At 47.2% G+C, this 27,715-nt stretch overlaps 1 protein-coding gene across 1 annotated transcript in view; it reads left to right on the top strand.

The window, feature by feature from the left end:
* LOC120904956 overlaps nt 1-27,715 on the top strand; it is a 30,915-nt gene that overhangs the window by 2,775 nt on the left and 425 nt on the right. The window contains exons 2-10 of the mRNA XM_040315496.1: nt 296-3,365; nt 19,899-20,262; nt 20,356-20,548; nt 21,638-21,788; nt 21,901-22,574; nt 26,237-26,354; nt 26,437-26,800; nt 26,864-27,198; nt 27,275-27,690. Of these exons, the coding sequence (XP_040171430.1) occupies nt 3,320-3,365; nt 19,899-20,262; nt 20,356-20,548; nt 21,638-21,788; nt 21,901-22,574; nt 26,237-26,354; nt 26,437-26,800; nt 26,864-27,198; nt 27,275-27,690 (2,661 nt within the window). The 5' untranslated portion in view covers nt 296-3,319. The remainder of the gene's footprint in view (nt 1-295; nt 3,366-19,898; nt 20,263-20,355; nt 20,549-21,637; nt 21,789-21,900; nt 22,575-26,236; nt 26,355-26,436; nt 26,801-26,863; nt 27,199-27,274; nt 27,691-27,715) is intronic.

Here is a 27,715-nt window from a genome sequence, read left to right as displayed (position 1 = left end):
CATAGTACGATTTTAATGATTGTTAAATTGAAAACCTACATTGAAATACATCGCACAAGCATGTAACTCTTTGTGCCCCTAAGCCCATTAGTTTTCCAACGACAAATTGACAACAATCTGCTTCCCGTTTTCGTTTGCACTTGTCCACGTCTGGCCGTCGCCGAGTGCGTGCGAGAAACGGAAAGTGCTATCATACGCACCCAACCAACACCCAATATCTAGATTTGTTATAAACCTACGTTTTACTGTATTGTTGTCCTCTTTTTCGTTTCCTAATTCCATCATTCCCGCACAGACATACCCCAGCGCAGCAGAACGCAGCCCGCTCGATGACGTCACAGCACGACGACACGCACGACCCTTCCACCGGACTTCCACCGAACTTCCCCATTATCTTTTCAACATGCTAGATGCTGGATAGAGTCTCGCACCTCACTTCTCCTATTTTACTCTAGTATCCAAACTTCCCTCCTCAATCCTCTCTCCTCCTCCCTATCCTATGTAACTCTCTATATCCATCTCTCTTTATCTCCTTTTCTCTCTATCTCTATCTATCTCTTTCTCTCTTGGCACCCTTTTCCATGCGCAAACATACCCCAGCGACAACGTGAGTGACTCCGTATGGCCGCGCAACCCGAGGGGGTGCAGCGGAACCTTGCCAGCGTTCTCTTCAGTTCTCGCGGCGCTCTCGCAACCGATTCCAACGCTCCAAAGCCGCCGCCTTTGCCGTACTTCGCTTGCGTATATGTGCGCGTTGCGTGTATACGCGAGAAGACTGAAAAAACGCACTGAGAATACGCGAGAGCAAAGCGCGCAATTGCGGCCGCGTGTACTTGGAGCGCCACAGCCAGACGGCGGCGGTGGCCGGCTGCGTGTAGTAGTACTCAGTCACACTCGCTGGGAGAAGGTTTTTTTAGTCCACAAACGATAGAGAAACGGTGCGGATATAGCTCCCGCTTGCGCGTGCGGTTCCGCGATCCACACAACCCTATGCCCTGTGCGTGCAAAGTTCGCAGAGTGAAACGCACAGAATCGACGGGAAAGTGCAAGTGGGAAACCAAGAGAAGCGTGAGAGTGTGAGTGTGTGTTAGAGAAAGGGAAACCGTGCATTGAAAGGTGTTCTTATAACCAGCACCAAACCCACCCAACAACCATGTGCTCGGCAGCCTCTAATCGGCCTCCATAAGCTTCGCGGTTGGTGCAGCAGTGGGACTTAGCTGATCATTAGCAACTACGAAAAAGAGCAGAAAAGAGTAATCAAGCAGTGTACGCACACCGACACAAACGCCACAAGTTCTTGCGCGTGTTCATGATCAACAGTTGCGCGATTGTTGCCTTTTACACTTGCTCTGCTAACAACAGTGACCGAGAAACAGAAAACAAAACGTCCAAACATCGTTGCAGTCCGGCCGCAAAGATCCTCGAGCCCACGAGAGGAGCAGATAGTGTGGCAGCAAAACGTAAACAAAAAACAACCTCCTCATGTTCTCACAACCATACGCACACACATGCAAAGAGGAACAAGCGATACGGGAAAATGAGGGAGGAGGTAAATAATGTTAAAAAATACCACACATCATCTTCATTAGCGGCCGTCGAGAGGAGCAAGATTATCAGCGGCAGCAGTCGTTGGTCGTAGTATCACTCCAGCACCCATTCCGAGGCGCGACGGGAACGGGTCGTGTGGGTAATGAGCGGTGGTGGTGGTGGTGGTAGTGCGGCTGCGGTTTGGCTACATCTGTCCCTGCACGGTCGCGTACGATCGCAGTCGGCATCCGTCCTTCGAGCGGCCACGATCGCGATCATCATTCAGCGCAAGAGTTCGGGGTTCGTTCCAATTACGCGGTTTAAGTGCTCCAGTAAGCAGTGTAGGAAGAAACTAAAGTTTAATGCCGTTTGCGTGAACGTTACTGTAGTTTTCCGGGAGTGTTATACCGGCAAACACTCAGCACGATCGATTGAGCGACGCACAAAATTCAGAGAGAGAGACACACACGCACACAGTGAATGATTAATTCTTTGTTTATCTTTTCTGTTCACCCCCTGGGGTCACCCCCTCAGTGCAATCGGAACTGCATTGCGTGCCGTACCGTGCGGTGCGTGCAATCGTCCTCCTCGGCAAGCGGCTACGCACGTATGCGTTACGGCTTCTCGCCCACGGCTCGATCGTGAGTAAGCAGCACGCACGTCGGTTCGGTCGAGTCGGTCGGTTCGGTTTCGCTCTCACGACGCCCTCTCACATAACACAGAAAAAGGCCGGCTCACGCGCGGTTCCAACGCGGTGAGCAAACGCAACAGCAGTACGTCGCCTCCGTCTGATTTGGAACCGAGTCCGGTACCGTCGGCACCTTCAGTCTCGTTTTCAAACTCGGAGACCAAAGGTGACGAACGCTCCCGAGTGTGTGTGTTGGCGCACTCGTCTCTGAAAAGTCGTCAAATACGCACGACGCACGCACAATTGTGCGACTGAAAGGGGGGTTGGTTCACTGTTTGAAATTTAGAGAAACCGTCTATCACTGTTCAACCCAGCAAGCCCAAAAGTGAAAGTGAAAGTGAAATTTGGCCACCAAGAGGAAGCAGTTTTGGGGGTGGTGCTCGGACGATAAGCAACTCCAAGAACCAACCCTGAAAAGTCGACCACCAGGCGTCACGTGCGTGAGCGCAGCTGAAGAATCTTGTATGTGCGTGCAACAACGGTTCGCGTTGCACCAGTGTGTTGTTGCATAATTTTGAACGCTTGCAACCAGTAACACACACTCATACGTGGCAACCTCGTCCTCGTTTTCTACGAAACCGAAACCACCAAAAGGGCACCGGCAGGTTAAGGTGATGTAGAAAACGGCTGCCAGCCAGCCAGCCAGCTCGGTGCATCGGTTTGATGGTGGCAAACCGAAAATAGCGGACAGAAAAAGTTTTGGCGAAAAATAAAAAATAAACTACGTTGGCAAATTGGTGTCAACCCCTCAAAGAGTGTTCGAGTGTGTGGCTGTGAGTAGTGAAAGTGTTTTTTTTTTTTGTTATTTGGGGTTGAAACTACTCAAGCTGGATTTGGAAAACCCCCAGCAGTACTAGCTGAAAATTATCCTCCCAAGAAAAGGAGTTTTTGTTGGAGAGCTGCCAGTTGTCTGCATTTGATCCGGAACAAGGTTCCGGAATGTGAAGCAGTGTAGAGTGTCGATAGTTCCTTTGTCGCTCAATTTAAGGCTTATAATTGAAGTGTCAAGTACTTCGAACGTTGTTCAACGAGTGATAAACGGGTGTGTTTGTGTGTGTGTGTTTTGTAATTTCCTTCCACTTGGCGTCGAGCACAGCAGCAACAATGGTTGCAAAAGGCGTCCGAAATCAGTACCTAGCGACGTACTGTGGTAAGTGACCATTTGTCCAACCTTTGTTGGAATTATTTATCTAAATTATTTTTTAATTATATTTTAATGTCTTACTCGCGCTCCTAAGCCCACCCATAAGTCCCTAAATCATTAAAAAAAAACTCTGCCAGCTGTTTTATTAACGTGTTTTGAGCCGTATGCATCTTCTGGCCGTATTCTGATCTAACGCACACGCGCGCGTACGCACTCACGACGGAACGCCGAGTGCGTACGCGGGTTTAACCGTTCCGGCACCAGCAGCAACCCGCAACCCGGTCTAAACGTTCTAGATTGGAACCACTTTCGGTTTTCACTCGCACTTTCATTCATCTCGCTGCTCTCTCTCTCTCTCTGTCTCTGTCTCACTCTGCCTGTTTTGCATCATCGCCCGGTACCGAAACGAAATAGGTCGCCTAGCGACGGTCCGTAACATGTTCACAGCCAACCAACCACCGGAGCTTGTTAGTTCAATGAAGTGGCGTTCGAAAATCGTTTGTTTACCGATCTCGATTGCTGGTCGATCGCTTTGGAATTGATGGAAATCGACGACGAGAACAGAATAAGGCGGCGGCACGCATGCATGAATGAGGGAGCTCTACCACACATGATCTGACACAAGAGGCTGCTGTGCTGGGGCGAACAAAATTTGTCCACCACCAATCAGATGTGTGACATGTGCGCTTACGCACTCAACGCACTAGAGCCGCAAGTTCTTGTGTTACAGGGAAGCGCGAACAAACGAATGAACGAACGAAGTAACCTTTCCAGTTAACTGCTAATGGCCCGAGTGGCTAATGAAGTTCGTCTTCAACTTCAGAAGGTGGAGGAAGTGTGATGGAGGTGGGAAAAGGCGGCTTAACACGAAAATTGATGACCGCCCGCGTCGTTGCGGACCAAGAACAGTGTACAGTATACATCAATAATTTACTTAATTTAAGCTACCGAACCCACTTCATGGCGCACACGCACACACATACTGGTAGCTGTTCATGTAATGGCCTGCAAAACTGTGGTTAATTGTAAAGTGCGTATTTATTTCAATGATTGAGCGTCGGTCCCAAAATTTGCTGGCCTGCCGTTGAAACGGTGTCTAATGCGTCGTCGTACAGGGAATTCTTCAAACATCCCAGACACGTCCGCGCAAAACAAGAGACAAAAAGTGAGGGAAGGAAGGAGATATGGAGAGAGATGGACAGAGAGAGAGAGAGAGAGAGAGAGAGAGAGAGAGAGGAGAAGAGAGGTAGAGAAAAAGAGAGAGAGACAGGCTAAGATTCAAAAGCGACAAATAACATTGAAACTGGTTTTACAGAAACAGCACCTAGGGGCCAATGCAGAGTGGCATACAGATATAAATAAATGGATTCGAACATACACAGAGAACCGAAACTGGAAGGCGTCTGGCATGGGCTTGGTGGTGGAATTGGTCAAGGAAAGAACCACACACGACAAGGCATCTCCGTGGGTTGTGCGTGTTTGTGTGTGTGTCTCGGTGCATCTCGTTGTCCTCGTCCTTATTGGTACGATCTTAAAAGACCCCGTCGTGCGCCCGGCAATGTATCCTTTTCCTGGTTTCTCCCCTGGAGGAGTGACATGGACATTGATTGATCTCTCACACGCAACCTGAAACGGAGACTGCTGTACCCACTGGGTACATTGTATTTAGAGTGGGTAAAGGCATCACCACCAGCTTTGAATCGATACATTTTATATAATTAAACAATTTTGCATCCTCTCCCACACAAAGCATGCACATTCCAGCTTCAAGAACGTTTTAAACCCCATTCACGAACGTTCGTTTCAATGCAACCAAATGCAGCAGGAGCAACACCAGTACTCGTTGCATTTCCGACTTCCTTGAAAACGTACCGTGGTGTCGGCTTACAAGGGCTGCCTCGACACAACCTCCCGGAGGTGGGACGGAATGCAACCGAACCCGATATCAAGAAGCCGCCAGAGGCCAGCCCAAATGACGCTCTGGTTTCTCGTTCCGTCATTCAATCGTCCAAAGCATTAAAAAGGAAACGAATCGATGGAAAATCACATCGAACCACCAAATCGATCGTCTTGCAAACCCCGATCAAGTATAAGGATCAAAACTTAAGATTCAACGAGTTTCCAGAGGGGGGGGGGGGGGCGGAGCAATGAAACATAAAATAGCGAATCCCACCGTGGTACGACCCTTCCAGGAAGCACACACTCACTCGACGTTGGGGCCGGGCTGGAGTAATACGCAATTGCGCCACGGCGCTTCAAATAACGAAAAAATTGAACGATCGAATTCAGAAGGGAGCGTCGCATCGGGGAGAATAGGGGGAGCATTCCCGGATTCCGGGTGAACGGTATCAATTTTCTGTCATATCACCAAATACTCTTTTCGGTGCAAAACGTGCTCACACACCGAACTTTATCGTGCGCTAAGGGTGAAACGTATAAGAAGGGGTAATGGGGGTGAAGAGAAAAGGTCGCGCGAGGTAAAATGCACCCTGTACTTTGGGTAATGTGTAGCTGTACATGTTCTCTTCTTCTTTTTGTTACTGCACCGTATGTTTCGGAACGGGTAACGTCTCAAGTAATGATTTTACAAGCGCAAAAAAAAAAACGAAAAGTATAAGCAGGTGCATCGGGTTGGATACGTCGGGGTATGTATGTCCCGCGGGTTTTGGCCGGAGTTTGGAAAGCGTTTTTGCGCTACACACGCGTTATGCATATCAACGAACGGGTGAAGGTGAAACTAAAGTTTGTGCAATTGTCGGCAGTTTGGACAATTTTTGGAAGGGACTTGTTTCGTCGGGTTTTTTTGTGTTTAATTAAATGTAAACATCACCCGGCTACCGTGAATTTTACAACCGATCACGTAATAAGCCAACCGATTTTGTTTTGGAACTGTTTTGGTGATTTTACGGAAGAAAAAAACACTCAAAAGAATGCGATTGAAATAGACATTTCAGTTTTTTTTTCCTTTATCGAGTCGCAATTGTAATGCTCTAAGAAAACGAAAGTACGTATAGGCAGAGTGAAATATATACAACACTTGCGTGAGTGGTAGATTTGTCGAGGAAAAAGAGGAACAAAACCATCACAAAACCAACACCATTCGAATGTAATAGACAAGCGTGGAAGCGATGAAAAAAGGAAGCTTGAAAAAAAAACAGGTTGTTACCAATGTTGGTAATTGCCACACGTACCAACAACAACAAGAAAAAACGACACACTCAAGTAACGACTAGCAGAAGCAGGGCAAGAAAAACATTGAGATGAAAAACACACATCATACTGACTAACAACATCATCATCAACAGCAGCAACACAAGGGTGCGGGAGAGCGAGCGCAGGAGAGCGGCCGCGGGGGAATGATCGCGAGCGAAAGAAAGAAAATACAATAAATAACAGATAAAGCCCCTAGAAATAGGCTATATTGCCTTTGGGTCATGGCTCTGCCACCGTCGCCCCTCCCGCCGTGGGGCTTAAATCCCACCATCTGGGATTTGAAGGTCAGAAAGTGAAGGAAGCGAAATAGAAAGGAAAAGCGAACTAGAGAAAAGCGAACCGCTTGCTCCGCATGGCAGGGAAAGATTGTACGAGCGGGGATATCAGCGTGGAAAGTTACGCTGTTGTGCGCGATCATCGTCATCGGTGATCATCAATCCCTCTTGAACCTGCGTAAAGTAGCCTGCCTGCATGCCCGTTCAACACACCCCTTTGGGTTGTGGCCCAGCATCATGAAACAGTGGGGGAAAAACATGCAAAGTGATAAAAAGAAAAGGAAAGCAAATAAAAAGAGAAGTAGAAAAAAGTACGATTTAAAAGAAGAGAAACACAACAACTACGGAAAGAAGAGAATGAGAGGTAAAAACAACGAATAAATGCACGCACAAATGGGAGAAGCGAAGCAATACCAAAACGAAACAAACAGCGACTGACGAAAGCAAAAGCAAAACACCGTGACTCGCGGATAGCGAAAGGAAGCAATTGAGAAGCGCACGGAAGGAGACAGCAGCAACTAGAGCAGCAGCAGAGAAGAAGAGATGAGCGTTAGCGTGTGATACGCAACGCAACGCCAGTGGAATGGAATGGAAGACAGGAAAAAGGAAGCGTAAGCGAAACGGAATGAAAGAAGGAAATCGGAAAGGAATAGTAGTGTGCTCATACGCATAAATGTATATGAAACCGTTTGTGGATGGCACGGAGAGAGAGCACACAGGGAAGGTGTTCAATTGATCGGTTGGCTTGCAACCCTTTCCTCCCCTTCCTCTTCCTGCGTTCATTTTCCTTTCATTAGGCCGCGGGCGAGAAGGAAATCGAAAGCAACCGGAGGATATGGAAGTTGTAAGATCGTAACGATCATCATTCGATCAGCAATCGTCATCTATTCTGTGTTTTTGTGGGTTTCATACTTGACTGCCTTTTGCGTTACCTTCGCGTATGTCTCGTACTGTATGCCAGTAGTATTTTCGACGACCTCTCGAGTGAGGAAACGGCTCGCAACGGATGGATTTAATTATTTCGTTTAGCCGCGGAGGGAATTGCTTCCGTTCGCTCGCGGTTCCAATTGATGATGATCATCGTGAAGGTTTTCCTTTCCAACCGCACGGCCACCGTCAATTCAGGTGCACCGACACAACCTGGAAAGGTCACGTGGCACGTGGGGACACTATAGGAAATTCCACAGAAAGCGAGAGGTTCCAAGACACTCCAAGATCTCTAAAAGAAATTGGAGGTCCTCTTTGCTTGCTTGCTGGTTGACATTATCGTTTGCGATCTTCTTGATCGCAGTTTGAGTCCCCCTCTTGTCATCTTCGAAACTGCTCACCTTCCCCCTTCTTCAGCACGTTGGACACACGAATTTCGCCAACAGAAAAACTTGTTTCCAACGTAACCAGTTTCTTTTAGTCCGTATGGAGGGATTTCGCAGGGAGGGGATCTAAGTGATCAAACTTTTGGATAGTACGGACGGACGGGCGGAATCTGAAGACACCCCGCAGGTCCAGACTGGTTCCAACAACCAGCCACTGGGACGGACACAAATAAACGAACAAACATACATACACTCAACAAAAAAACCGGTAATTTCGACATCCACACCACTGTCCACCGGCGCTGATCCCATCTTGGCTGAGACTCTTGTGCCACCTGAAGTTTCGATGTCTGGGCCCCCTCCAAGCATATTTAAGCCATTCTCCACCAGACATCAGCACCACCGGCTTCATAAGGCCACAAGCACGACACAAGCACGACGAAGATTGCAAACCAAAGGAGATAGCTAACCCAGCAGCTTAGCCAGACAGCTGGCCTCCGTGTATCTGTGCCTTACCACCTTACCGTACCCTTTTCGCCTCTTTGGAATGAACCTCTGGATTGGTTCAATTTACCGAAAGTTAATATATTGCGATATTGCCCTACGTTGCGTCTCTTGCCACCGATCGAACGAAGACTTTACTCGGCGAATGAAAGTAACTTCAATTCCCCTCGACAGTGTATTGGATTGGGTTGACTCTAGACTGAGAGTATCCTACAGAAAACTCCAGCCTTTTCTTCGTCTTGAGATCTCCTCTTGTTTCATCCACAAACTACCAAACTGCCATAAGGTGGTGATTTAAAGCAGTTTGGGGGAACCTACAGACTACGGTACCACTATTTACCATACAATCGATCTGCCAGCGCCTATAAAGTCCAAGCTTTCCACCTACCACACACGACCACATTGGATATATCGGGCCAGTAGACCTCGTTTTTCGTCACTCTCTTCTCTCTTGATCTCTGACTCGATCAGATTCAAAACTACACCTTGCTTCCTCCTACTCACTAGCAAGTGCCTGAACGGCACGCTTTATTGGGTCAAAGTTAGTACTCCGCATGAGACACACGATCAATCGATCAGGTTGGAGAGTCGTCGAAGAAACGGTCTGGGGTAGGGTTCCAGAAAAGAGTTTGGCTTAAGATTTGTGAAATCGCTCGCGTGTCTGACCATTTTTCGCAAAGCCTCAATTTTCAAAACCTACCAACCTAACCGGGCAGGCTGGGGAACGAGCGAACCCGTTTTTCCTGGGCTCGCGATCGCGCTAGCCCGCGACCTACTATTTCGACGCGACGGGAAAGGGTCTGCGTCTCCTTCGAACCAGTAAGGTTGACGGAGGTGTTCCTTTCCGAAAGTTGGAGAGGGGGAGGAGAAGGCCTCTTGCCCGACCCGAATGTGCAAAAGCAAAACTTTTCCTTTTCGCTAAACCTTTGGTGGGCCTTCCGAATGTGGGCCGAAAGATTCTTTCGGTGTGGAGTGCAAAACCGGTGTGTGTAGCTGTGTGCTCTTGTTTTCTCTGCCAGTATGTAATGGGGAGTGGAATTTGCCCTTCTACCCACTCTCCGTTTGGTGTTGCCGACCCATTAGATGGGCAACGACGACTAAGACGACGAAGACCACCGCGTCCTGCCACTACTATTAATTCCAAAAACCGACACGGTGAGTGAATAATGCGCTTATTAACACATCACATCACGCTGTGAGCATGAATTATTGCTGAGGGGCCTCTACACTGATTGGGCAATCACCACCCAAGCCCGGTCCAGCCACTCGAACGTCAGGAGCATAAAGCTTTTACAATCACATTTCGCATTTATAGTAGCTTCACTGTACAACGCGCTGCCGGAGAAAAGCACGACTAAATAATACAACGACAATAACGCACACACGAATAATAAAACAAATCTCGAACTCGCAGCCGGGCATATAAATCCACTGATCGAGGAGGGCTGATTGCGTTTTAATAGAAGAATTATACAAGTCATCGCGACGGTTCCTACAACCTAACCACAGACCTGGCGCAAGCGATGCGCTCCATAAATTTACCACAAGTTACTACACCCCTTTTCCCCACATCCTCCCATGCAAAGACACCCAGTCAGCGACCACCGGAGTCTCATAAATATTCTCCTTTCGGTTTCGTTTCACGCGCTTTGCTGTGCGCGAAAACGTTAAATCAAAACGTACGAAAAATAGCACCACCAACCCCTCACCAGGAGCTGATTTTTTGTTGTTGTCCACGGCTATCCCATATAGGAAGCTTTCGATCCGCACCACCTTCCCCAAATCGTCACATCCAACACGTGTGTGTGTGTGTGTGTGTGTGTGTGTGTGTGTGTGTGTGTGAGAGTGTGCGTACATAATGTTGCATTTCACGAAAAGGGGCACGTCGTAGAACTGAGGTAAACTCCTTTTTCCCGAGTTTACGCGCTTTCGATGGTAAAAAGTTTCCCCGACTACCGAAATCCCTGCCTGTCCGGCATGCTGATTGAAAATTAAATTAAGCGTATATGTGTGTGCGCGTGTGTGTTTGCTTATTAAAATTCAACTCTGCCAAAGTAAATTAACATATAGTCCAGAAAAAACACAACAAAACACCGGACCAAACCAAAAGCTGTGTTTGAGCATGGGTGTGCTGTGTTGTGTTTGCCGGATTAGGTTCCGGACTGCGCCGGCGCTACGTGAACACGCATTCACGTTCGTTTCCTTTTCTGAGGGTGTCTCCAAACAGCACCTAACCTGTGACTTTTGGGGAGCCACTGATGAAGCGTGTGACTTCAACTTCAACGATGAGAGAAGATGCATCGCGTTGCAATTTCACAGCAAACGTCAAACCTGACTTACTGCACACGAGAGTTAATGCCTCAAATACACCTGATAAAGCATTTGAAAATAAAGCTCATATAGAATATATAGCTGAATATAAAGCTTATACGAATGCTACATTCTTAAGAAAAGGAATAGAACGTGGCCAAGATCTCTTCATGTGATGTAAACATGGAACCTAAAAAGGAGCTTTTCCAGAATGAATTGACGTCCCAGGTGAGGTTCTACTTACACCAAGACGAATCAAATACGAGATCAAAAGAAAATCGTACCCATTGCTTTCAAAATTGTTTTCAATTGAATTAACAACATTCAAACTAGACGCTTGACACGTTTCATACTCTTGTCGGGGTTGCAAAGTAATAACCACACGACTGTTTTACTTTTCTTATCGTTTGATTTCCATTGCAAGTAGTGCAATACTGTCGTTAACCTCTACCAGTGCCAAGCAAAACCCTTGATCCTTGTGGTTAGTGTATTGACTTTTGCGGCTCACACCACAATCAGTGAATTATTAACATAAAGCTTTAAGCCTGACAATCATAACTCACTCCCCCACGTCTTGTTGTAGAGCATTAACTGGCTTTATGCTGGACCGACCTGTATTTTCGGTGGTCATTAAACCCCACGACGACCCCCATTAGCTTCTTGCACGTTGCTAAGGTAACCATGGGCACCACAACAGAGCAACACAAGCCAGCAGGATCCAAATTTTGGTCACCGAACGGCACCCACAAACCCCTTTATTCCGGATCGATTTTCTTCTGTCTTCAAAGAAAAAAACGGGGCCAACTCTGTATGGTGCACGACAGCCCCATGTCGCACCGTGCTGTGAAGGCGTTAATGAAAAATGCCAAAGATGGCACACACACTTCTCTTTTTGCCCCCAACTACCCTGCGTGATCTCACCCCAGTTCATGCATCCTTACGTGTTGATCCTGCGTTGGAATGGAGCGCATAGTGGCGACACGATCGCGCGCGCACAGCCATATTTAACCACCCGATAACCCGTCGTCCTCGTACCGTCAAAGCATCGAGTGCAGGTTTCACATTAGCTGCGAGTCGCCAGGAAATCACCCTGCCCCTTCACCTCCACCAGCAGTGTCTCTTTTAGCAGTGTGTGCTCGCACAAGAACGCAAATATTTACGAAAACGAAACCAACCGCGGCAAGCAGCCGCGCGGCGTTTCGCGATTTGTTGTTATTTGTGGGGCGAAGAGGGAAGAGAAGACATGGTAGATTTTGAATCACACACACGCTTGCGTTTCCGCTCGACCAACCATTGAACGGAGCGCGCACATAAACCTTCAGGGGGTGGGACGTAGGGTTGAAGAAGAAAAAAAAACGCTCCACCATCACCATCAATCCCTTGCCCAACCTGGTCCTGGCACGTTTCGGGAGAACGGAGGGAATACCAAACAACCCCACCGAAAACAAAATTGCCATCCCCCTTCTGCCCGCCCTTGTCTACCTGCCGGGCCCATGTGTGTGTATGCTGTGTTGTGTTTGGAGCCACCGCGCCTTGTTTGAATCTTCTTATCGAAAATAATGCTCCGTTTTGTTTTGTTTTTTTTTCACCCTCACTTTACCTGCTCTCACACTCCCATTTGTTTCTCCAAACCTGCAGGAATGATTTCACCTTCAGGGTGACCTTCGCGCACCGGTCGGTGCGTATATTTCATTGAACCTGCGAAAATATGCGCTCCTGCGGATGGAACGGAACCGCTTTGAACCCACCCCCACCCTTCCCTACCATTACCATAATCACCCTCTTGGAAGGATAAAAGGATGCTCGATTTGTTGCTACACACACACGCTCCATTTGGCTGTACGAATGTGCCGGTAAACGGCAGAACCGTGGTGCACGAAGTACGCCATGTTTCTATGGGTCCCTCACATTTATGAGGCACACACATCGCGCCAGAGCTCCCGGCCCCAAGGCAGCAACGAAGCATACTGATGTACCCAGCAAGAACACGCACACACATGACCGCGAGACAAGACAAAAAACAGCAAACAGAATTACAAACGCCTCCTCAATCTTCCATCGTCCGAAGGTGATCGCAAGATAGACAGGTTGCGTCGAGAATGAAGTCGGCTGTGGAGCGAGAACTGCCACGTTTTTGCACCGCTTTTCGCTTCACTGGATCGTACACGAATGCGGCGGCACGATCTTTTTCAAAAACATGAAGTGTCTGATCGTTGGCCCCCTCATGCCTCATGCACTCCAGGAGCGAAAAGACTTGAAACATGGAAGGAAGACATTTTATAACTAATTATAACAATCATTTCTGGACCGCAAACGTAAGGGGCTCTTCCCATGTGTGGATGGCACGCAGCGCGAGGTTGGTGTGGAATTGGTGTTGAAATTGCTTACCATTAAACTGAAGCGAACGTCAATGTGATTGGCCGCACCAAAAGGCTCCGGTTTTTTGACCGATCGCGAATTATAGTCGACCACGAGAGAACAAGGGGAAGATGATAATTTTGGCAAACCTCTATTCTAGCCCATTTCGGGTGACGGTTCGACTTGGAGCGAGATAATCAATTAGCATCCTTTAAAAACCCGACTTCCCAATGTGGTCAATGCACCTTTGGCTTGCGACGATCTGCCACAAAATCAATGCTCATTTTGTGTCATTAAACAAACAACAGCTCCAAGTTGGTGCCACGTCTGGACGGACAGGTTATACCACTTTCGGTTGACGAGCGCCTCGGTCCATCTAGGCTGCAGTTTGGCGATCCTGATCAACGAGATTGCGCTTTCATCTTTGTTGGCTTCCTTCCTTCCTTCCCTACCTGTCTGAATGCGTTTTGCGAAACTTACTGCTACATCTGTGTGCATCTTTCGGCCCCCTGAAGGCAAATTTTACCGATTGCGTGGAGCTTGGATTTCGGTTTCCTGGATTCTGCCTGCAGACAACTAATCAACGCTAATTAATTGTACAAAAAGCTTCAACTTTTCATTTATTCTTGCCGTATGTTCTTCTCCAACAAGCAGACCAAGTATGAACACGTTTATGAAACAGAACATTTCGTTCTGAGCTATTGAGACATCTGGACAGTTCAATTCCCTTGCCTCTGTACAATACACAATCTACATGATCTACAGGGACTTTAGTCCCACATAGTGTGCACATTGTGCCATGGGAACCCCTTTTTTCGTAAAAAAAAATACACTAACTGTTACAGATAAATCGTAAAATGCAAATTTCGCAAACCATAAACACGGCCGCAAAACACATCATGTACGCGCCCCTACTGGTAGCTCAGGACGCTTAGCAATTTGCGGTTAATGCAACAACCTTCGGCACTTGACGCTTATCTTTATTTACTAATGCCTTGTTTTACTGCTTGTGGCCCAAAGCCGCCTCCATCTCAGACCTTCGTCTGGGTACCTCCGATACCACATGACATCTTCACCCGACGATCGGAGGATGGTTTGCATTGTCGATAGGTGGACATTCTTGACCATCGATTCCTTGCCATCGGCCCCTGATCACATCATCTTCGTCTGCTAACGAACGCGGTAAAGACGCACCGACAACGGATGACCGAAGCGGATAGCAGAGTTTGACAGTCATGCGTTCATGCGCAACCGCAACCGTCTCACGGGTGTAGCCGTTGTTGACTTTCCACGCATAAATTGTCACCCCTCCCTGTCACCGTGTTGGCTTGATGTGCGCGCGGTACCTATAAGCATCTCATTTGGAAGTCCAAATGCGTTTATCTTGTGAAGTTTGAATTTGCATTTCCCACAGGATGGACGTCCCCGCGACACCCTCCCTGACTCGATCGTCCGAATCACAGCCAATGACAACCTAACTGTACCTTGGTGCTTGCGGAGTTGTGAAACAAAAAATCCGGTAGCTCGTTTTGTGGTCGGGCAGTTTCGATATCGAGCTTCTGTTTCGATTGCCAACCAGTCTAAAAAGCAGACCTCAGGCAGCAATCGAAACTTTCTTCCATCCTCTAGCGCGTACGGGGCAGTGGAACAAAAGTGAAATTATTATTACTAAATTGCAAACTGGTTCACGACGCGTGCGCCGAATGCCGGGCCCGTTTGCAGGATAGGCCTTCGCTTGGCCCGCCCGGCATTTCGATGGTTTGACTTCGTGGAACCGTGACCATGTAGGCGCGACCACCACTCGTAAACATGCCTGATACGTGTACATGTGTCTGTTATATCCATTTCACCTTGTCACCATTGGGGATGAAGTGGTAGTAGTGCTGCCAACAGTAGTAGCGAGTAGTAGTAGCCGTCACCAAAGGGCCAGCGAATTATGAATAACATTGAGTCTCGTGACCACGCGACCATGCGGTGTCTTCGTCTCTTTGTATGTGTTCGATTTCTCTCCTCTCCAGATTCGCCATTAATTCTGCTAATCTTCTCTTTCCGACTTTCTGGCCGTCGCCATCGATCGGTTGACGGTGGTTGGGGTAGATGAAGGTGCACAAGAGCTTCGTGGGCCGCTCCATCGCCATCGCTCTACGGCCGATTTCTCCTGGTTGGCGTTGTGTTGGATTTACATGTTAAGTCCGCCCTGTCTGACATCTTGTCTCCTCTCCTTTTTCTCTACTAACGTAATGTCTTAAGCGGCTGGTTTTTTTTGCAGATGCTGAAGACATCCACCAACATACACACGCTCCTGACAAGTTTCCTTACATATTCCGAGACGCTCTGCTTGGACTCTTTCCCAATTTTGGAGTCCAACTGGTTAAATATCCTACAATAGTTGTCATAAAATCACCTGTTTTTTATGTTTTTTATGTAAATATTGCTCTCGCCAACGCTCGGTTTGCAATGTTAAACACAATTGTGATAATTGAAAAGCGAAACAAAATGCATAGGGCACAACTAAACGGCTACAATTAATATGTTTACAACGTCAATCAACACGGATGTGCGCAATCAAACATGCATTAATCCTCATCGCAACACTCGATCGACGGCAACAAGGGGAATCGAAACGGGAAGAGACACGTCCCTAAAGACATGTCACAAAAGCTATCAACAGCCTGCACTACATTGTAGTGCCAACACCAGTCATTCCTTCGCCTCTACGACTACAGCTCCAAAGAAGGTGACCAACAAACCCTGCCTGCCGGCTGTAAGATTATTGGCCACCCCGACCGGCTCGGCTGACTCATTAGCGTGAAACTAGGTCCAGCGGCCTTCGCTTCTCTCACCTATGCCCGTGACATATTTAAATTATGCTCTCGCACACACACATACACACTCTCGCTCTTTTCTATGAGCAGCTGGTCACAACCTTTCATGCCAGATTGGAGTAGCGCGAGCAACTCGTTATCGTTTCACTTTCATCTTCCACTTCTCCGTTTGGTTGGTTCGCTTTGTTCGTAGGCAACAAAACTACAACCAAGCACAACTTGACACTTGGCAATTGTCCCTCATACCCGGGCTGGACACACTAGTACCCTGAATTTCCCACTTCATTGGTCCAATCGATCAGTTTTGACGCTTTACAATTGCCAACATTCGTTCCGATGCCGGCGACTCAAAAAGCGAAGGGCCTAGACGTAAATTGGTCCCCAAGTACGCAAAACGGGTAAAAGCAATCTAGACTAGATCGCCGATCCGCGTTTGTTATTCAATTGGTTTGAAATTCGCGACTCTAAGCAAGTAAGTGGGCCGCCTTGGAACTGAGAACAGCTGCTACTGCTGCTGCTCCTTCCGCACAATTGCTCACACTTCAAACCAGTAAGAACCAAGGGGCTGGCTTACATACAAAAACCCCGAAAGCGGTGTCAGTGCCTTGTGAAGAGTTGCTCAACTTTTCCTTTTTTCGCGTCTCTTCTGCATGCTGCGGTTGCATTCCGTGCGAAATTCCGACCGACCACATGGCTGACGTTGAGGTTCACCAGCAACAGCGTAAACATCTATTGCTGCGCTACACGCAAACGCTAAAGCAGGTGGGCGTGCATTCTGTCAAACACACACAGCCCGCTAAACACGTTGTGCGTGTGTGGGTGTGTGCGTGTGTGAGTGTATGTGCATTTGTGTTCAATAATTGCTGATAAACCCGAAATGTCGGCCAAATATTTTGTGGTTCCTTTTTCTGTTGCACACTTACACGGTTCGCTTATTGATGGAGTGAGCTGACGGGAGTGGTGACGGGAGGTTTATTTTGCTTTCGATGTACAACGATGACAACGAAAAAAAAGGAAATTGCAACGACATGTACGATGAGTACCTTACGGGACGGAACGATCTTTTGTTTGCCCGTTCGTCATAATTTGTTTTGTTATTTTTGGGCCACCATCGCCACACATCACCGAAATAAAAAATTGGCTGGGAAGCAATAACACATCCAAAATAATGTTTCCTCCTTCGTGCGCAACACACCATACCCTTTTCAACTCCTACACACATACAGACACAGCCCTCACCCCTCTGTTACAGCTAACAGCTGGCTTTGATCGAACGTTACCGATGGCCTAGTTCTGGTGAGCTCATCACTACCATCGCAAAGATAACAACACAACACACAAAACGTACCGTACACGCTTAAGTGCTTGTGTCGTAGGGGTGAGGGAAGCTGTTGGGGATAGGGATTCACCCCCTGCGACCTTCGGTTCGGTATGCCAACCCCTGTCCTACCACCCATGTACCACCCAATCACTATTCGCTCATTATACTATGCGCTTAACTGCTCTTCCTTATGACACAGAGGAACCCTTCCTTCCGTCGGGTTCAATTCAACGTTTCCACGGCGCGGCTCGTCACTTCATCGATTCATCTGAAAATCATTCACTTCATTATTTTCTTCACACAACTACACCCTATTCACCTGTTCTTTCTATATGTTTTTCTCTCTCGCTCTCTTTGCAAACCTTCTCTCTGTATTTCTCTCCTTGCTCTCGGACATGTTGCCTGCTCAACCAACTAGATAAGCAAACTCACACTGAGTGCTCCTGTCCCCTAGTGGTGAGTGTAGTGTGTATTCAGGGTGTGCGTAATGCGCGAACCGCCCGCGAAACACGATCCGTTTGCGCAAATGCGCACCAACCAAAAGTTTAACGAGGGATACGAGGATCTACGGGTGGTCGATCCGCTTGGATTTCCCCCACCCCTGCAGTGCTAATGTAAAGTCATTATTTACAGCTTTATTCTTCAATTTTGGAAGATCATTCTGTCTGCAGCTCACAAACAACAGCAAGACAACACAGGTTTGATGGCGTGATGCAACACAAAAGTGCATGGGTTGGAATGGGGGATTTGAGGGTTCTTTTGGCCGGGGATCCTCCAGAAGATCAAGAGATGTGCTGGGCTTACCTGTCCCGGAATGTTTCGTTTTGAAAAGATGCTATCGACAACGGGACGAGTCCCTGACTCACTGTTCGCGGTCTCTGGGAATTTCCAACGCGTTCGAGAAGCTTTTTGGCATGGAAATGCTGCAATACTTCTCGCATGATTCAGAGGACATTGCCATTGGGTAGTTGACCAAGTGCTTTTATGACACCCTCAATTCTTCACACCTTATCAGCTGGCACTTCATCTCTCTCTATCTATCTCTCGAAAGTGGCAGTCTTCTAACAAGAATTTACAACCATTATCCCCAGACTCCGTGGACTGGTTTCGCTCCCTTCTGGCCTATCAGGCGCAACCTAGCAACGCTTGTCACTGAGGCGTGTTGCGGTCCGCGATCAACGTTTGCCATGGATGTTTGCACTTTGATTAGCGCGACGAAACCGCCAGGGCTAAACATTCTGCGAGGGAAAAATTGCCCCAAAAACACGCTGCACCACGTTTCACACCTCGTTTCGGTATACGGACACATTCGACCCCTTGCCCATGAGCCGCTCCTTCAGTGCGATATTGCAGTCTGTTTATTCGCCTTATCAATCGCCACGCTTAACGGGGATGAAACGGCAACTACGACCCCGACGACGCCAAGAAGCCTAACCCAAACTCAGGCTGGTACTTAGCTCGTTATAGCAACTTCAGCTGGCCTAAAAGTCAATCTCCCTCTCCCTATCCCTTCCAATCCTGCGAAGTTGAGACTTCTCGGTGGTGGCACAGACTGCATTTGATTCGATTGCACCACGCCATGAATGCAGCTTGATTGAATCTTCTCGTTTTGATTCCACTTACGGCGTGGGGTTGCCGACATAACACTCAATTATTCTCTACCGACTTGGTGCTACTTTTCCCGACTTGCGCAGCAAAATGGTTGTTGATAGCGGACGATGGCGTTGAACCGAGGGTCAGAAGCACTCGTGCGATAGACTCGTTCCGATTTTGAGAGGTACAATCAGCTCTTCCAGATTCATAGAAGGCAGCGGAACAACTCAAAATATTTCAAACAATTCTGCATGGCCATCAGCCAGCACCTTTGAAGTTATCTTGCATAAGGGTGCCAAGTTTCACCAAGATCCCTACATCCCCTGGTATAGGTGGCCCTCATACCACTATAAAGCAGAATCAATATTAATCAGACCGAATTACATCAACAACATCGGGGGCTTTGAAGCGTTTCGCGAGGGGCATGAGATAGTTGTGCTTCAGCAGCACAAGTCAGCTCGTCTGAACTGTGGGGACCGAGGAAGGCTGAACCCTTGAAAAAGCCATACACGGGAATGGTTCACACTTCCCCCACCTCGCCCTTTGCAACACACTCAAGGGCAAAGTGATAGCGCGTTATCAATCGCGTCTCGAACAAAACAGCGCCCAAATGGGACAGAACAACGCTAAATAGTGCCTAACTAACGAGGTAAAAAAACCTTCACCAATACTACAACGGTCCAGGTGTCCTCCGGTCCAGATGGCGTAGGAAAAACAAACACTCTATCAGAACTCTCGATTCATCAACTTTTATATGCATTTTACTTTTCTGAACTTCTGAACAATAATTATCACTCAGACGCTTTCCCTTGGACCTCTCTTTACAGCGAATCTCGCCACACTGATCTATGGTCTGTCGATAGGATGGCTTTCGCCCAACCTGATCCTGATGTCGTCGGACGACTCGCCGCTGACGACGGGCAAAATCACCAGCGAGGAGCAGGGCACGGTTGGTTCCATTGGTACGATCGGCTGCATGCTGGCTCCGCTTGTCTGCGGCTGGGTGGCCGAAATTGCTGGCCGAAAGTCCGCCCTGATGCTGATCGGTGTGACGCAGCTGGTTAGCTGGGCCGTGATGCCGTTCGCCACCAATCTGTCCGTCATCTATGCGTCCCGCATCTTTGGTGGATTTGCCGGAGGCGGAACCATGTCTATAGTGCCATTGTTTGTGTCGGAGATATCGGAGGATAGGTAAGGCAGAAACAGAGAGGAATCACTGAGCCTGGTGTGTTATAGAGCTGTAATTTTTACATACTGGTTTTCTCTCATTTTCACTCGTCACAGAATACGAGGAACGCTCGGGACGATGCTCGCCATATCGTGCAACGTTGGTATCCTGCTAGGCTTCATCATATCTCACTATGTAAACTACTGGGCCGTCACATACCTGGCACTGCTACTATGCGTCGTTTATTCGCTTGGTTGCTGCTTCTTGCCAGAATCTCCACAGTATCTGTTCATCAAGAAGAAGAAAGAGGTAGGTAGTACGTGATTTCACGCCAGGCCACACAGACTGCGTAGTTGCTTGCGGATGACAAAGTTATTCTCGGCGTCACGTAACGAACACTACCCCAGATGTGTGGTATTTCAACAAACTCTTTCTGTGTGTTTTGAACTTAAAAGAAAGAGAAAATGTCACGACAATTAGATTTTTTTTTCTGAGAATTATTGTTTAAATTGAGCAGGAATACAGGCTGGAATGTGAGAAACATTTTTGTTAAAACTTCTAGAACACATGTGCCGTGATTATTCCTAACACATATAATCACATTTCTCATTCTCATCCGTTATTGGTTTAGGCTGTTCAAGCCGGTTTTGTTTGTTTACTCATTAGTGCTGGGTTTTACCAGAATTATTTGGAAGTAATCTTCCTTCCAATTATTCAAGAAGGTAGTTTTTTCACAACTTCAAGCTCTTCCTTCAACAATTTATTGCCTGTTACTAACTCTCTGTAAATCAATTCGCTGTAAACGATGTTCGAATGCTTAATTGGTACCGCATCAGTCGTAGCAAAAAGCTACGCATCAATCCCATCGTACAGCCACGACCCAGACAAGCATCCGTTAGTTATGTCATGAGCGAGACCTCCCTGACCTACGAAATTCTTTTTTTGTAAAGAGATTACTTGAAAACGTTGATAGCTGGAGTTACCATTGTATAATTTTTTGCAAAAGTCATTTTACTTTTTCATATAAAAAATCATTAGACACGACTCAAATATCGCAGTTGAATGGTAGAATTGAAAAAAACAGCCGAATATGTCTCATTAGAACTACATTCAGCGTGGTCAGGTTAGAAAGGTTAACGATGCCCGAATCGCCGTTACCTTCCACTACGCTTCGTTACCAATCTCGTTCCTTTTCTTATCAAGCTAGCAGAGAAGCACAAAGTGCGTGTTCAGCAATGCCGCGACCTAAGATAATGCAGCCAATCTTAGTATAGGTTAGTTTAGGATGGAACGAAATTTGCTAACGAACGGGAAAAAAAACTCTTAGCTCTGTTACGTACAATCATTTTCCGGTTTTCCCTTTTTTTGCATAATTTCTTTACATTCTTATCATTGTAGAAAGCTATAAAGGCCCTGCGATTCTACCGCGGCGAGGAAGCCGAAAGTGAAACATCACAGTTTACCGCCGAAGTGGCCCGCTTTAAGGACATCCACAACGTTGGTACACCGAAAAAGAAGGACTCCAACCAGATTCACATCAAAGACTTCCGTAAGTCCCGATTCCAATAATTCTCGTTTTAAATGTACACTTCCCTATGAACACAGCACAAGTACTAATTGATGACGGCATTCCCAATCCCGCTTTCCCCCTCTTTCTCCAGTGACACGATCGCGCTGGAAGCCAATCCTGATCTGTGTGATTGTGATCATGTTCCCAGCCGGTTCCGGTTCCATACCGCTAATGACGTACACGGAAAGGATCTTCCAGGAGTCTCACTCAAACCTCAGCCCGGCCATATCCTCGATCGTGGTGGCGATGCTGCAGCTCATCGGTTCGTACGTCTCGACTATGACGGTCGAGAATGCGGGCCGCCGGGTGCTGCTGGTCGTATCGACGCTCGGTTGCGCCGTCTGCACCACCACGATGGGCACATACACCTTCCTGCAGGCGATGCGCGTCGAGGTGGACTGGTTCCGGTGGGTGCCGGTCGCCAGCATGTCTGCGCTAGTCTTCATCAATGCCATCGGCATCGGTATTGTGCCATTCATTATCATGACCGAGATCCTCGATCCAAAGATCCGCGGCTCAGTCGTCACCTTTTGTCTGCTGGAGTTTTCCGGCGTCGCGTACCTAGTCGTCAAGTACTTCCCGATCGCGGTTGAGCAGCTCGGGATGCACTCGTGCATGTGGTTCTTCTCCTGCTGCTGCGTCGCGTCCGCCACCTTCGTCCTCACCTGTATGCCGGAGACGAAGGGCAAGAGCTTCGAGCAGATCTCCGAATCTCTGAATGGTGGCAAGAAATCCGGCCACAAGGATGTCGCTCCGACGGCCGTCTGACACACCGCTTAACGCGTTACGACGGTGAAGTCGCCATCGTGCACGCTGCGTGTGTTTTAAACGCGTTTGTTTTCGTTATGTTTTATATACCCTTATTAATTACCTCCCACAGCATCTTGAATTGTATTATACACTTTATTCATGACATAAGCATACCTTCTGTCGTTTATATGTATGTATGTATGTATGTATGTATATCTGAATCAAAGCATACAAAACCGAAAAGAAACAAACACTCGTGTATTCGGAACGTAGCAGGAGTCAAAAGGAAGGTTGCTAGCTGTGTGTAACTGTCGATTGATGTTCAATTTCAAGTGAACAAGAAGACGACAACCACACCTTAACAGCAGCATATTCTAGAATCAAAAACCTATATGACTACGGTACAATAATTAAGTAGTAACTAGTGAAGCATTTAGGAGGTGTGAAAGCTGAACAGTAACAGGAACAGCCACAAAAAAGGATGGAATTTCGTTGATAGGAGCAAATACGAATTCGAGGAAATTGAGGGAAGGGAAATAATTTACTGTAGGGCATAGAGGGGAAAACGTTGGAAAGGTAGACGCAGATAGGAGACGCATTTTGCAACCTTTTTACTAAGCTTTAATAAAGACTATTTGTTAACCGTGCTCGCGCGACTATGCGGGCGAGAAGTAAAGTTATACACCAATAAACTAATCGATCATTGGCGTTGTAAAAGCAAGAAGTTCTTTTTACTTTATGAATATCGGAGTTTAAATACTTGTTTTTCTTAAATTAGTAGCTACGTAAAGATATATCACACATTTCAGCTTAAGACAAGCATGATGAGACGAATCTCTGAACTGAGTATCCTTCGAAAACGGCTTAGATCTTGGCCAAGTCAGTGCGACGTAGTCAACTGTGAGCGGGTCATCAATGGTCCTATGACCATTTTTGTGGTATGATCTGGGTTTCATCCTCATTATTCGATGCTAATTTTCTATACCTACACAATAGACTGGGTTGTCATAAATATTTTCTAAATATCAATGAATTATGAATTGGAAAGATCACGAAAACATTCGAAGGAAACTGGCGATCATCTGCTAATAAAGATAAACAAATACATTGCAATATAGGTGCCACCACTGTTCTTTTTCTTTCTTCTTTTGGCACAATAACGGTTGTCGGCCAAGGCCTGCCTGTACCCACTAGTGAAGTGGGTTTGGCTTTCAGTGACTTGTTGTTACCATAGCAGGATAGTCATTCCTACGTATGACGGCACGGTCTATTCGGGGCTTGAACCCATGACGGGCATATCGTTGACGAATGTGCCACCAGACCGGCCACCACTGTTCCAAATTCACAATATTCTACAATTTATATATCATGGTATCCTACAATTATTAGGCTATCTTTATGGTTGATTAGCCCATCTCAATGAAGGTTTGTCTTTACATGGGATTGTAAATACTAATATTCTATTCAAATATTTAATTCTTCTTCTTCTATTTGGCGTAACGTCCAACGTGGATATGCCGGACTATGGACTATGCTTGGCAAATATAACTTGTTTTTCTTTGTAATTTGAAAAGTGCATTGCGCTATTTACATTTACAGCGTGCTAATAATCACAATCTGCATTGTTAACACCTTCTACCTGTCACCAGTTTGGATAGTTTCCTTTCGCAAAGAGGATATACATTTTATTAAGCTGTTTCCAGCTATCCAAACTTTAGCCTTCTGCTTATCTGGAGCTATCAGGCGGCGAGAACAAATCTTAAAGATCGTATATCAACTGCCGCACGCTGCTGTCTTTATGCGAAACATGATATAATAAAGATAATGGCGGCACACATCTCAGTGACCTGATGCCACGGATCCACCAACCACAGCCACAGCTGGAAATGTGCCGGAAGCCTACCAGCCAACCAACCAAGCCGTACCCAGGTGTGGTGGGTGGTCAGTATCGCAACGGTGTGTGTCCGAAGCGCAAGCGTTCTCCGTTAGTTTAGGCTCCGTGAAACCACCCGTCTGGTAGTAGTGGCCGTCGAAGCATGTTTTTGGAATTTCTATCACGCCGATACTGGAAACAATTCGCTGCCATCGCGGCTGGTAAGTAAGCGATTTCGCGACAACATTGGTCAGTGTGCCTGGTAACTGGTGGTGGTAACGGGGAATGGTAACGATGATGACGCACTACACCCACTACCCATTCAGCGGGATCGTAGTTCAATGAACTGTCCTCCTTTCCCCTTGCCCCATTCCCTTTCCGATTCCCATCAGCTGTTAGTGGAGGTTAGTGCCACCGGGATGTTGGTTATCCAGTGTCGTTAGGCACCTGCACACCCTGCCAGTAGAATCCACCGTGAAACATAAAGCAATAAAAGCAACAAGATGGAAAAAACGAAACGAGCTCTAAACTAATTGGTAAGGTGCGAACATGTCTCGATGGTTGGGACTCCCGGTTTCAAATCAGTCAGACGTGCTGTCGTTCTTCTGAGCCTGTGCCATTCTTGAGCGACAAAGAATGCGTTTGTGTGTGTGTGAGTAAGCACAAGTAAGCAAACTCTTGGCAAACAGTTTATAATAAATGGACAAATAGACTCGGCCCAGCTGGAAGAATACAGACACACCGAGATAGACATGCCAGTCCGTCGATGATAAGCTGCATGCGAATGACGTCAAAAAGAACGCGCGCATCGTGTCCGCCGTCAGCACACAAACAATCATTTACATTAGAAAGCTCTTGTAACCCAACCGGAAGAGACGAATGGTGGAACATAGACTTTGCTTACGCTTTATCACGCCCGCTTTCCCCTCTCCTTTGCGTTTTGCGTTTTAACGGTCGCGTTTTAAGCGCATGTTGGCTCTATTCTGCCATTTAGGAAAGAAATACCGTGTATGTGTGTGTATGATCAGTTCATTAGACACCCGGTCAAATGTTTCAGGGGCCCCTGTAGATGCGTTGTTTGACTAGTCCAAGTATATTCTGCTCCGACATCCAAACTCGATAATTAACGTTTCGTGGCAACAAAGTTGTTGTGAAAAACAACAACAAAGTTGTTGTGAAAAACAACAACAACAAACACTGCGCAATATCTGAACCCTGGAGAGGGTAATGTAGTCGCAAAAGAAAATCAAATTGCAATATACTTTGAGGACAGTATTTGCATCGCTCAATATTGCAAAGTATACAATTTCCATCGAGGACGGTATATATAAATTCATGAAGAGATGTGCATTATTCATCTGCAACCAATTCTTCCTGTGAAATGTAGATTAAAACGGTTCACTGGCCGCGACTGTCCCGGCCCCGTTTGAGTTACACCATTTCCATACGATCAAAGTCCTTCAGGCGCCCTAATCATCGCCCTCGATGCGATGACTCTGATTGCTCAACGCTGATGAAGACGAGAGTCGACAATCACAACAATCACAAAGTAACGCCTGTCCATCTCTTCGATGTTTGCAGGCCGGGCTAATTCAAATAGATGGTAGCCGATTAAAAGCCCACCAATAAAGCGTTTGACAACCGTCTGATTTGCAAATTGGACGTCTTTCGAACGATCGGCCGCTCGAGCGCATGCGTGATTCGTTTGTCGCCCATCTGGGCGTTTAATATTAGAATCTGTTAGATAAGTTGTCAACGTTTTGCGTACCAACACCGAGCTGTGTGTTTTGATTTAGCGATCTGAGGGAAGCGTAAACAATGCAGGTTTGCAGTCGCAATGGAGCAGGAGCAGCAAGGTCCGCCCGAACGTGCGAGTATTTGGGCACGGAAAAACCTTAACCAGGTGCTGGCAGTGATCCGAAGTAATGTGAAGCGCTATCAATCTTTCTCTATATGGCTATGGTTCGTAGAATAAAGTGCGATTTTCTGTGCCTCTTCTTTTAGTTCACATCATCACCGCCAGCTATGGAGTGACTGTTGGATGGCCTGCACCGATTATCCCACTTCTGCGTTCTCCGGAGACTCCGCTACCGAGTGGACCGGTGACGGTGGATGAAGCATCATGGATTGGTTCGACACTGTGCATAGGTGGCACAATCGGAACGATTCTGTTTGCCATCATTCATACGTATTTCGGGAAGAAGATAGCACTTCTACTTACCTCCGTACCACACATCATCCTGTGGACGTTGATCCTCGTCGGGGACAACGTGTGGTACATCTATGGGGCACGCTTTTGCAGTGGACTGACCGGCGGTGGTGTGGTCAGTGTTGTTCCGCTTTACATCGCCGACATTGCGGATAAGAAGTAAGTCTCCAAAGACAGCTTTCCTTTATTCTTCGTTAACCACCACCACTCCTTTCTTTCAAGGATTCGCGGCACTTTGGGATCGCTTACGATTATTTTCATCAACATTGGACTGGTGTTCATCTACGCAGCCGGAAACTATCTTCCTTACGATCTCATTCCAAAGATTATGCTAGTGTCTCCGGTAGCGTTCATTGTGCTGGTGAGCTTCCTGCCCGAAACCCCCTACTGCTTGCTAAAGAAGGGGCGTCTACTTGAGGCGGAACGATCGCTCATGTTCTACCGTAACATCTCCGACCAGCAATATCAGACGGCCGAGTTTACGACGGAGTTTGACGAGCTGAAAAACTTCGTCCACACGCAATCGACTCAGTCGCGAATCTGTTGGGCGGATTTTAGTATGTAACCATTGCCGAGGCAAAGTTCTGAAACCTCTTCTTAACATCCTTCAATCATTCATGCTTGTCATTTCAGCTACACCGGAAGCAAAGCGAGGACTCTTTATTGGCGTGTTTGTGATGGCCCTAAACCAGTTTAGTGGCATCTTTGCTATCCTTACGTACGCTGGTACTATCCTTCAGATGTCCGGTACTGGCATTGATCCTAATGTGGCACTTGTGCTTGTTGCCATCCTTAATATCTGCGGCAATCTTACTTCATTTGCCATCATCGATCGTGCTGGTCGGAAAATAATGCTACTGCTCTCTGCCACCGGTGTCGGTTTGGCATTGGCCGTACTTGGTGCCCACTCGTATCTGCTCACGATCGGCTACGACCTGCAGGGTGCCGAGTGGTTGCCCGTGTTGGCACTGGCGCTTACACTGTTCCTGGGCGCTATTGGCATAACGAATATCCCTTTCTTCATCGTCCCCGAAGTGATGCCGCCGAAGGTTAGGGGACGAATAATTCTGGATC

This window comes from Anopheles arabiensis, chromosome 3, assembly GCF_016920715.1.
Source record: "Anopheles arabiensis isolate DONGOLA chromosome 3, AaraD3, whole genome shotgun sequence".
Lineage (NCBI taxonomy): Eukaryota > Metazoa > Arthropoda > Insecta > Diptera > Culicidae > Anopheles > Anopheles arabiensis.
The sequence above is the reverse complement of the archived record's forward strand: the minus strand, read 5'-3'. Positions and strand labels throughout refer to the sequence as shown.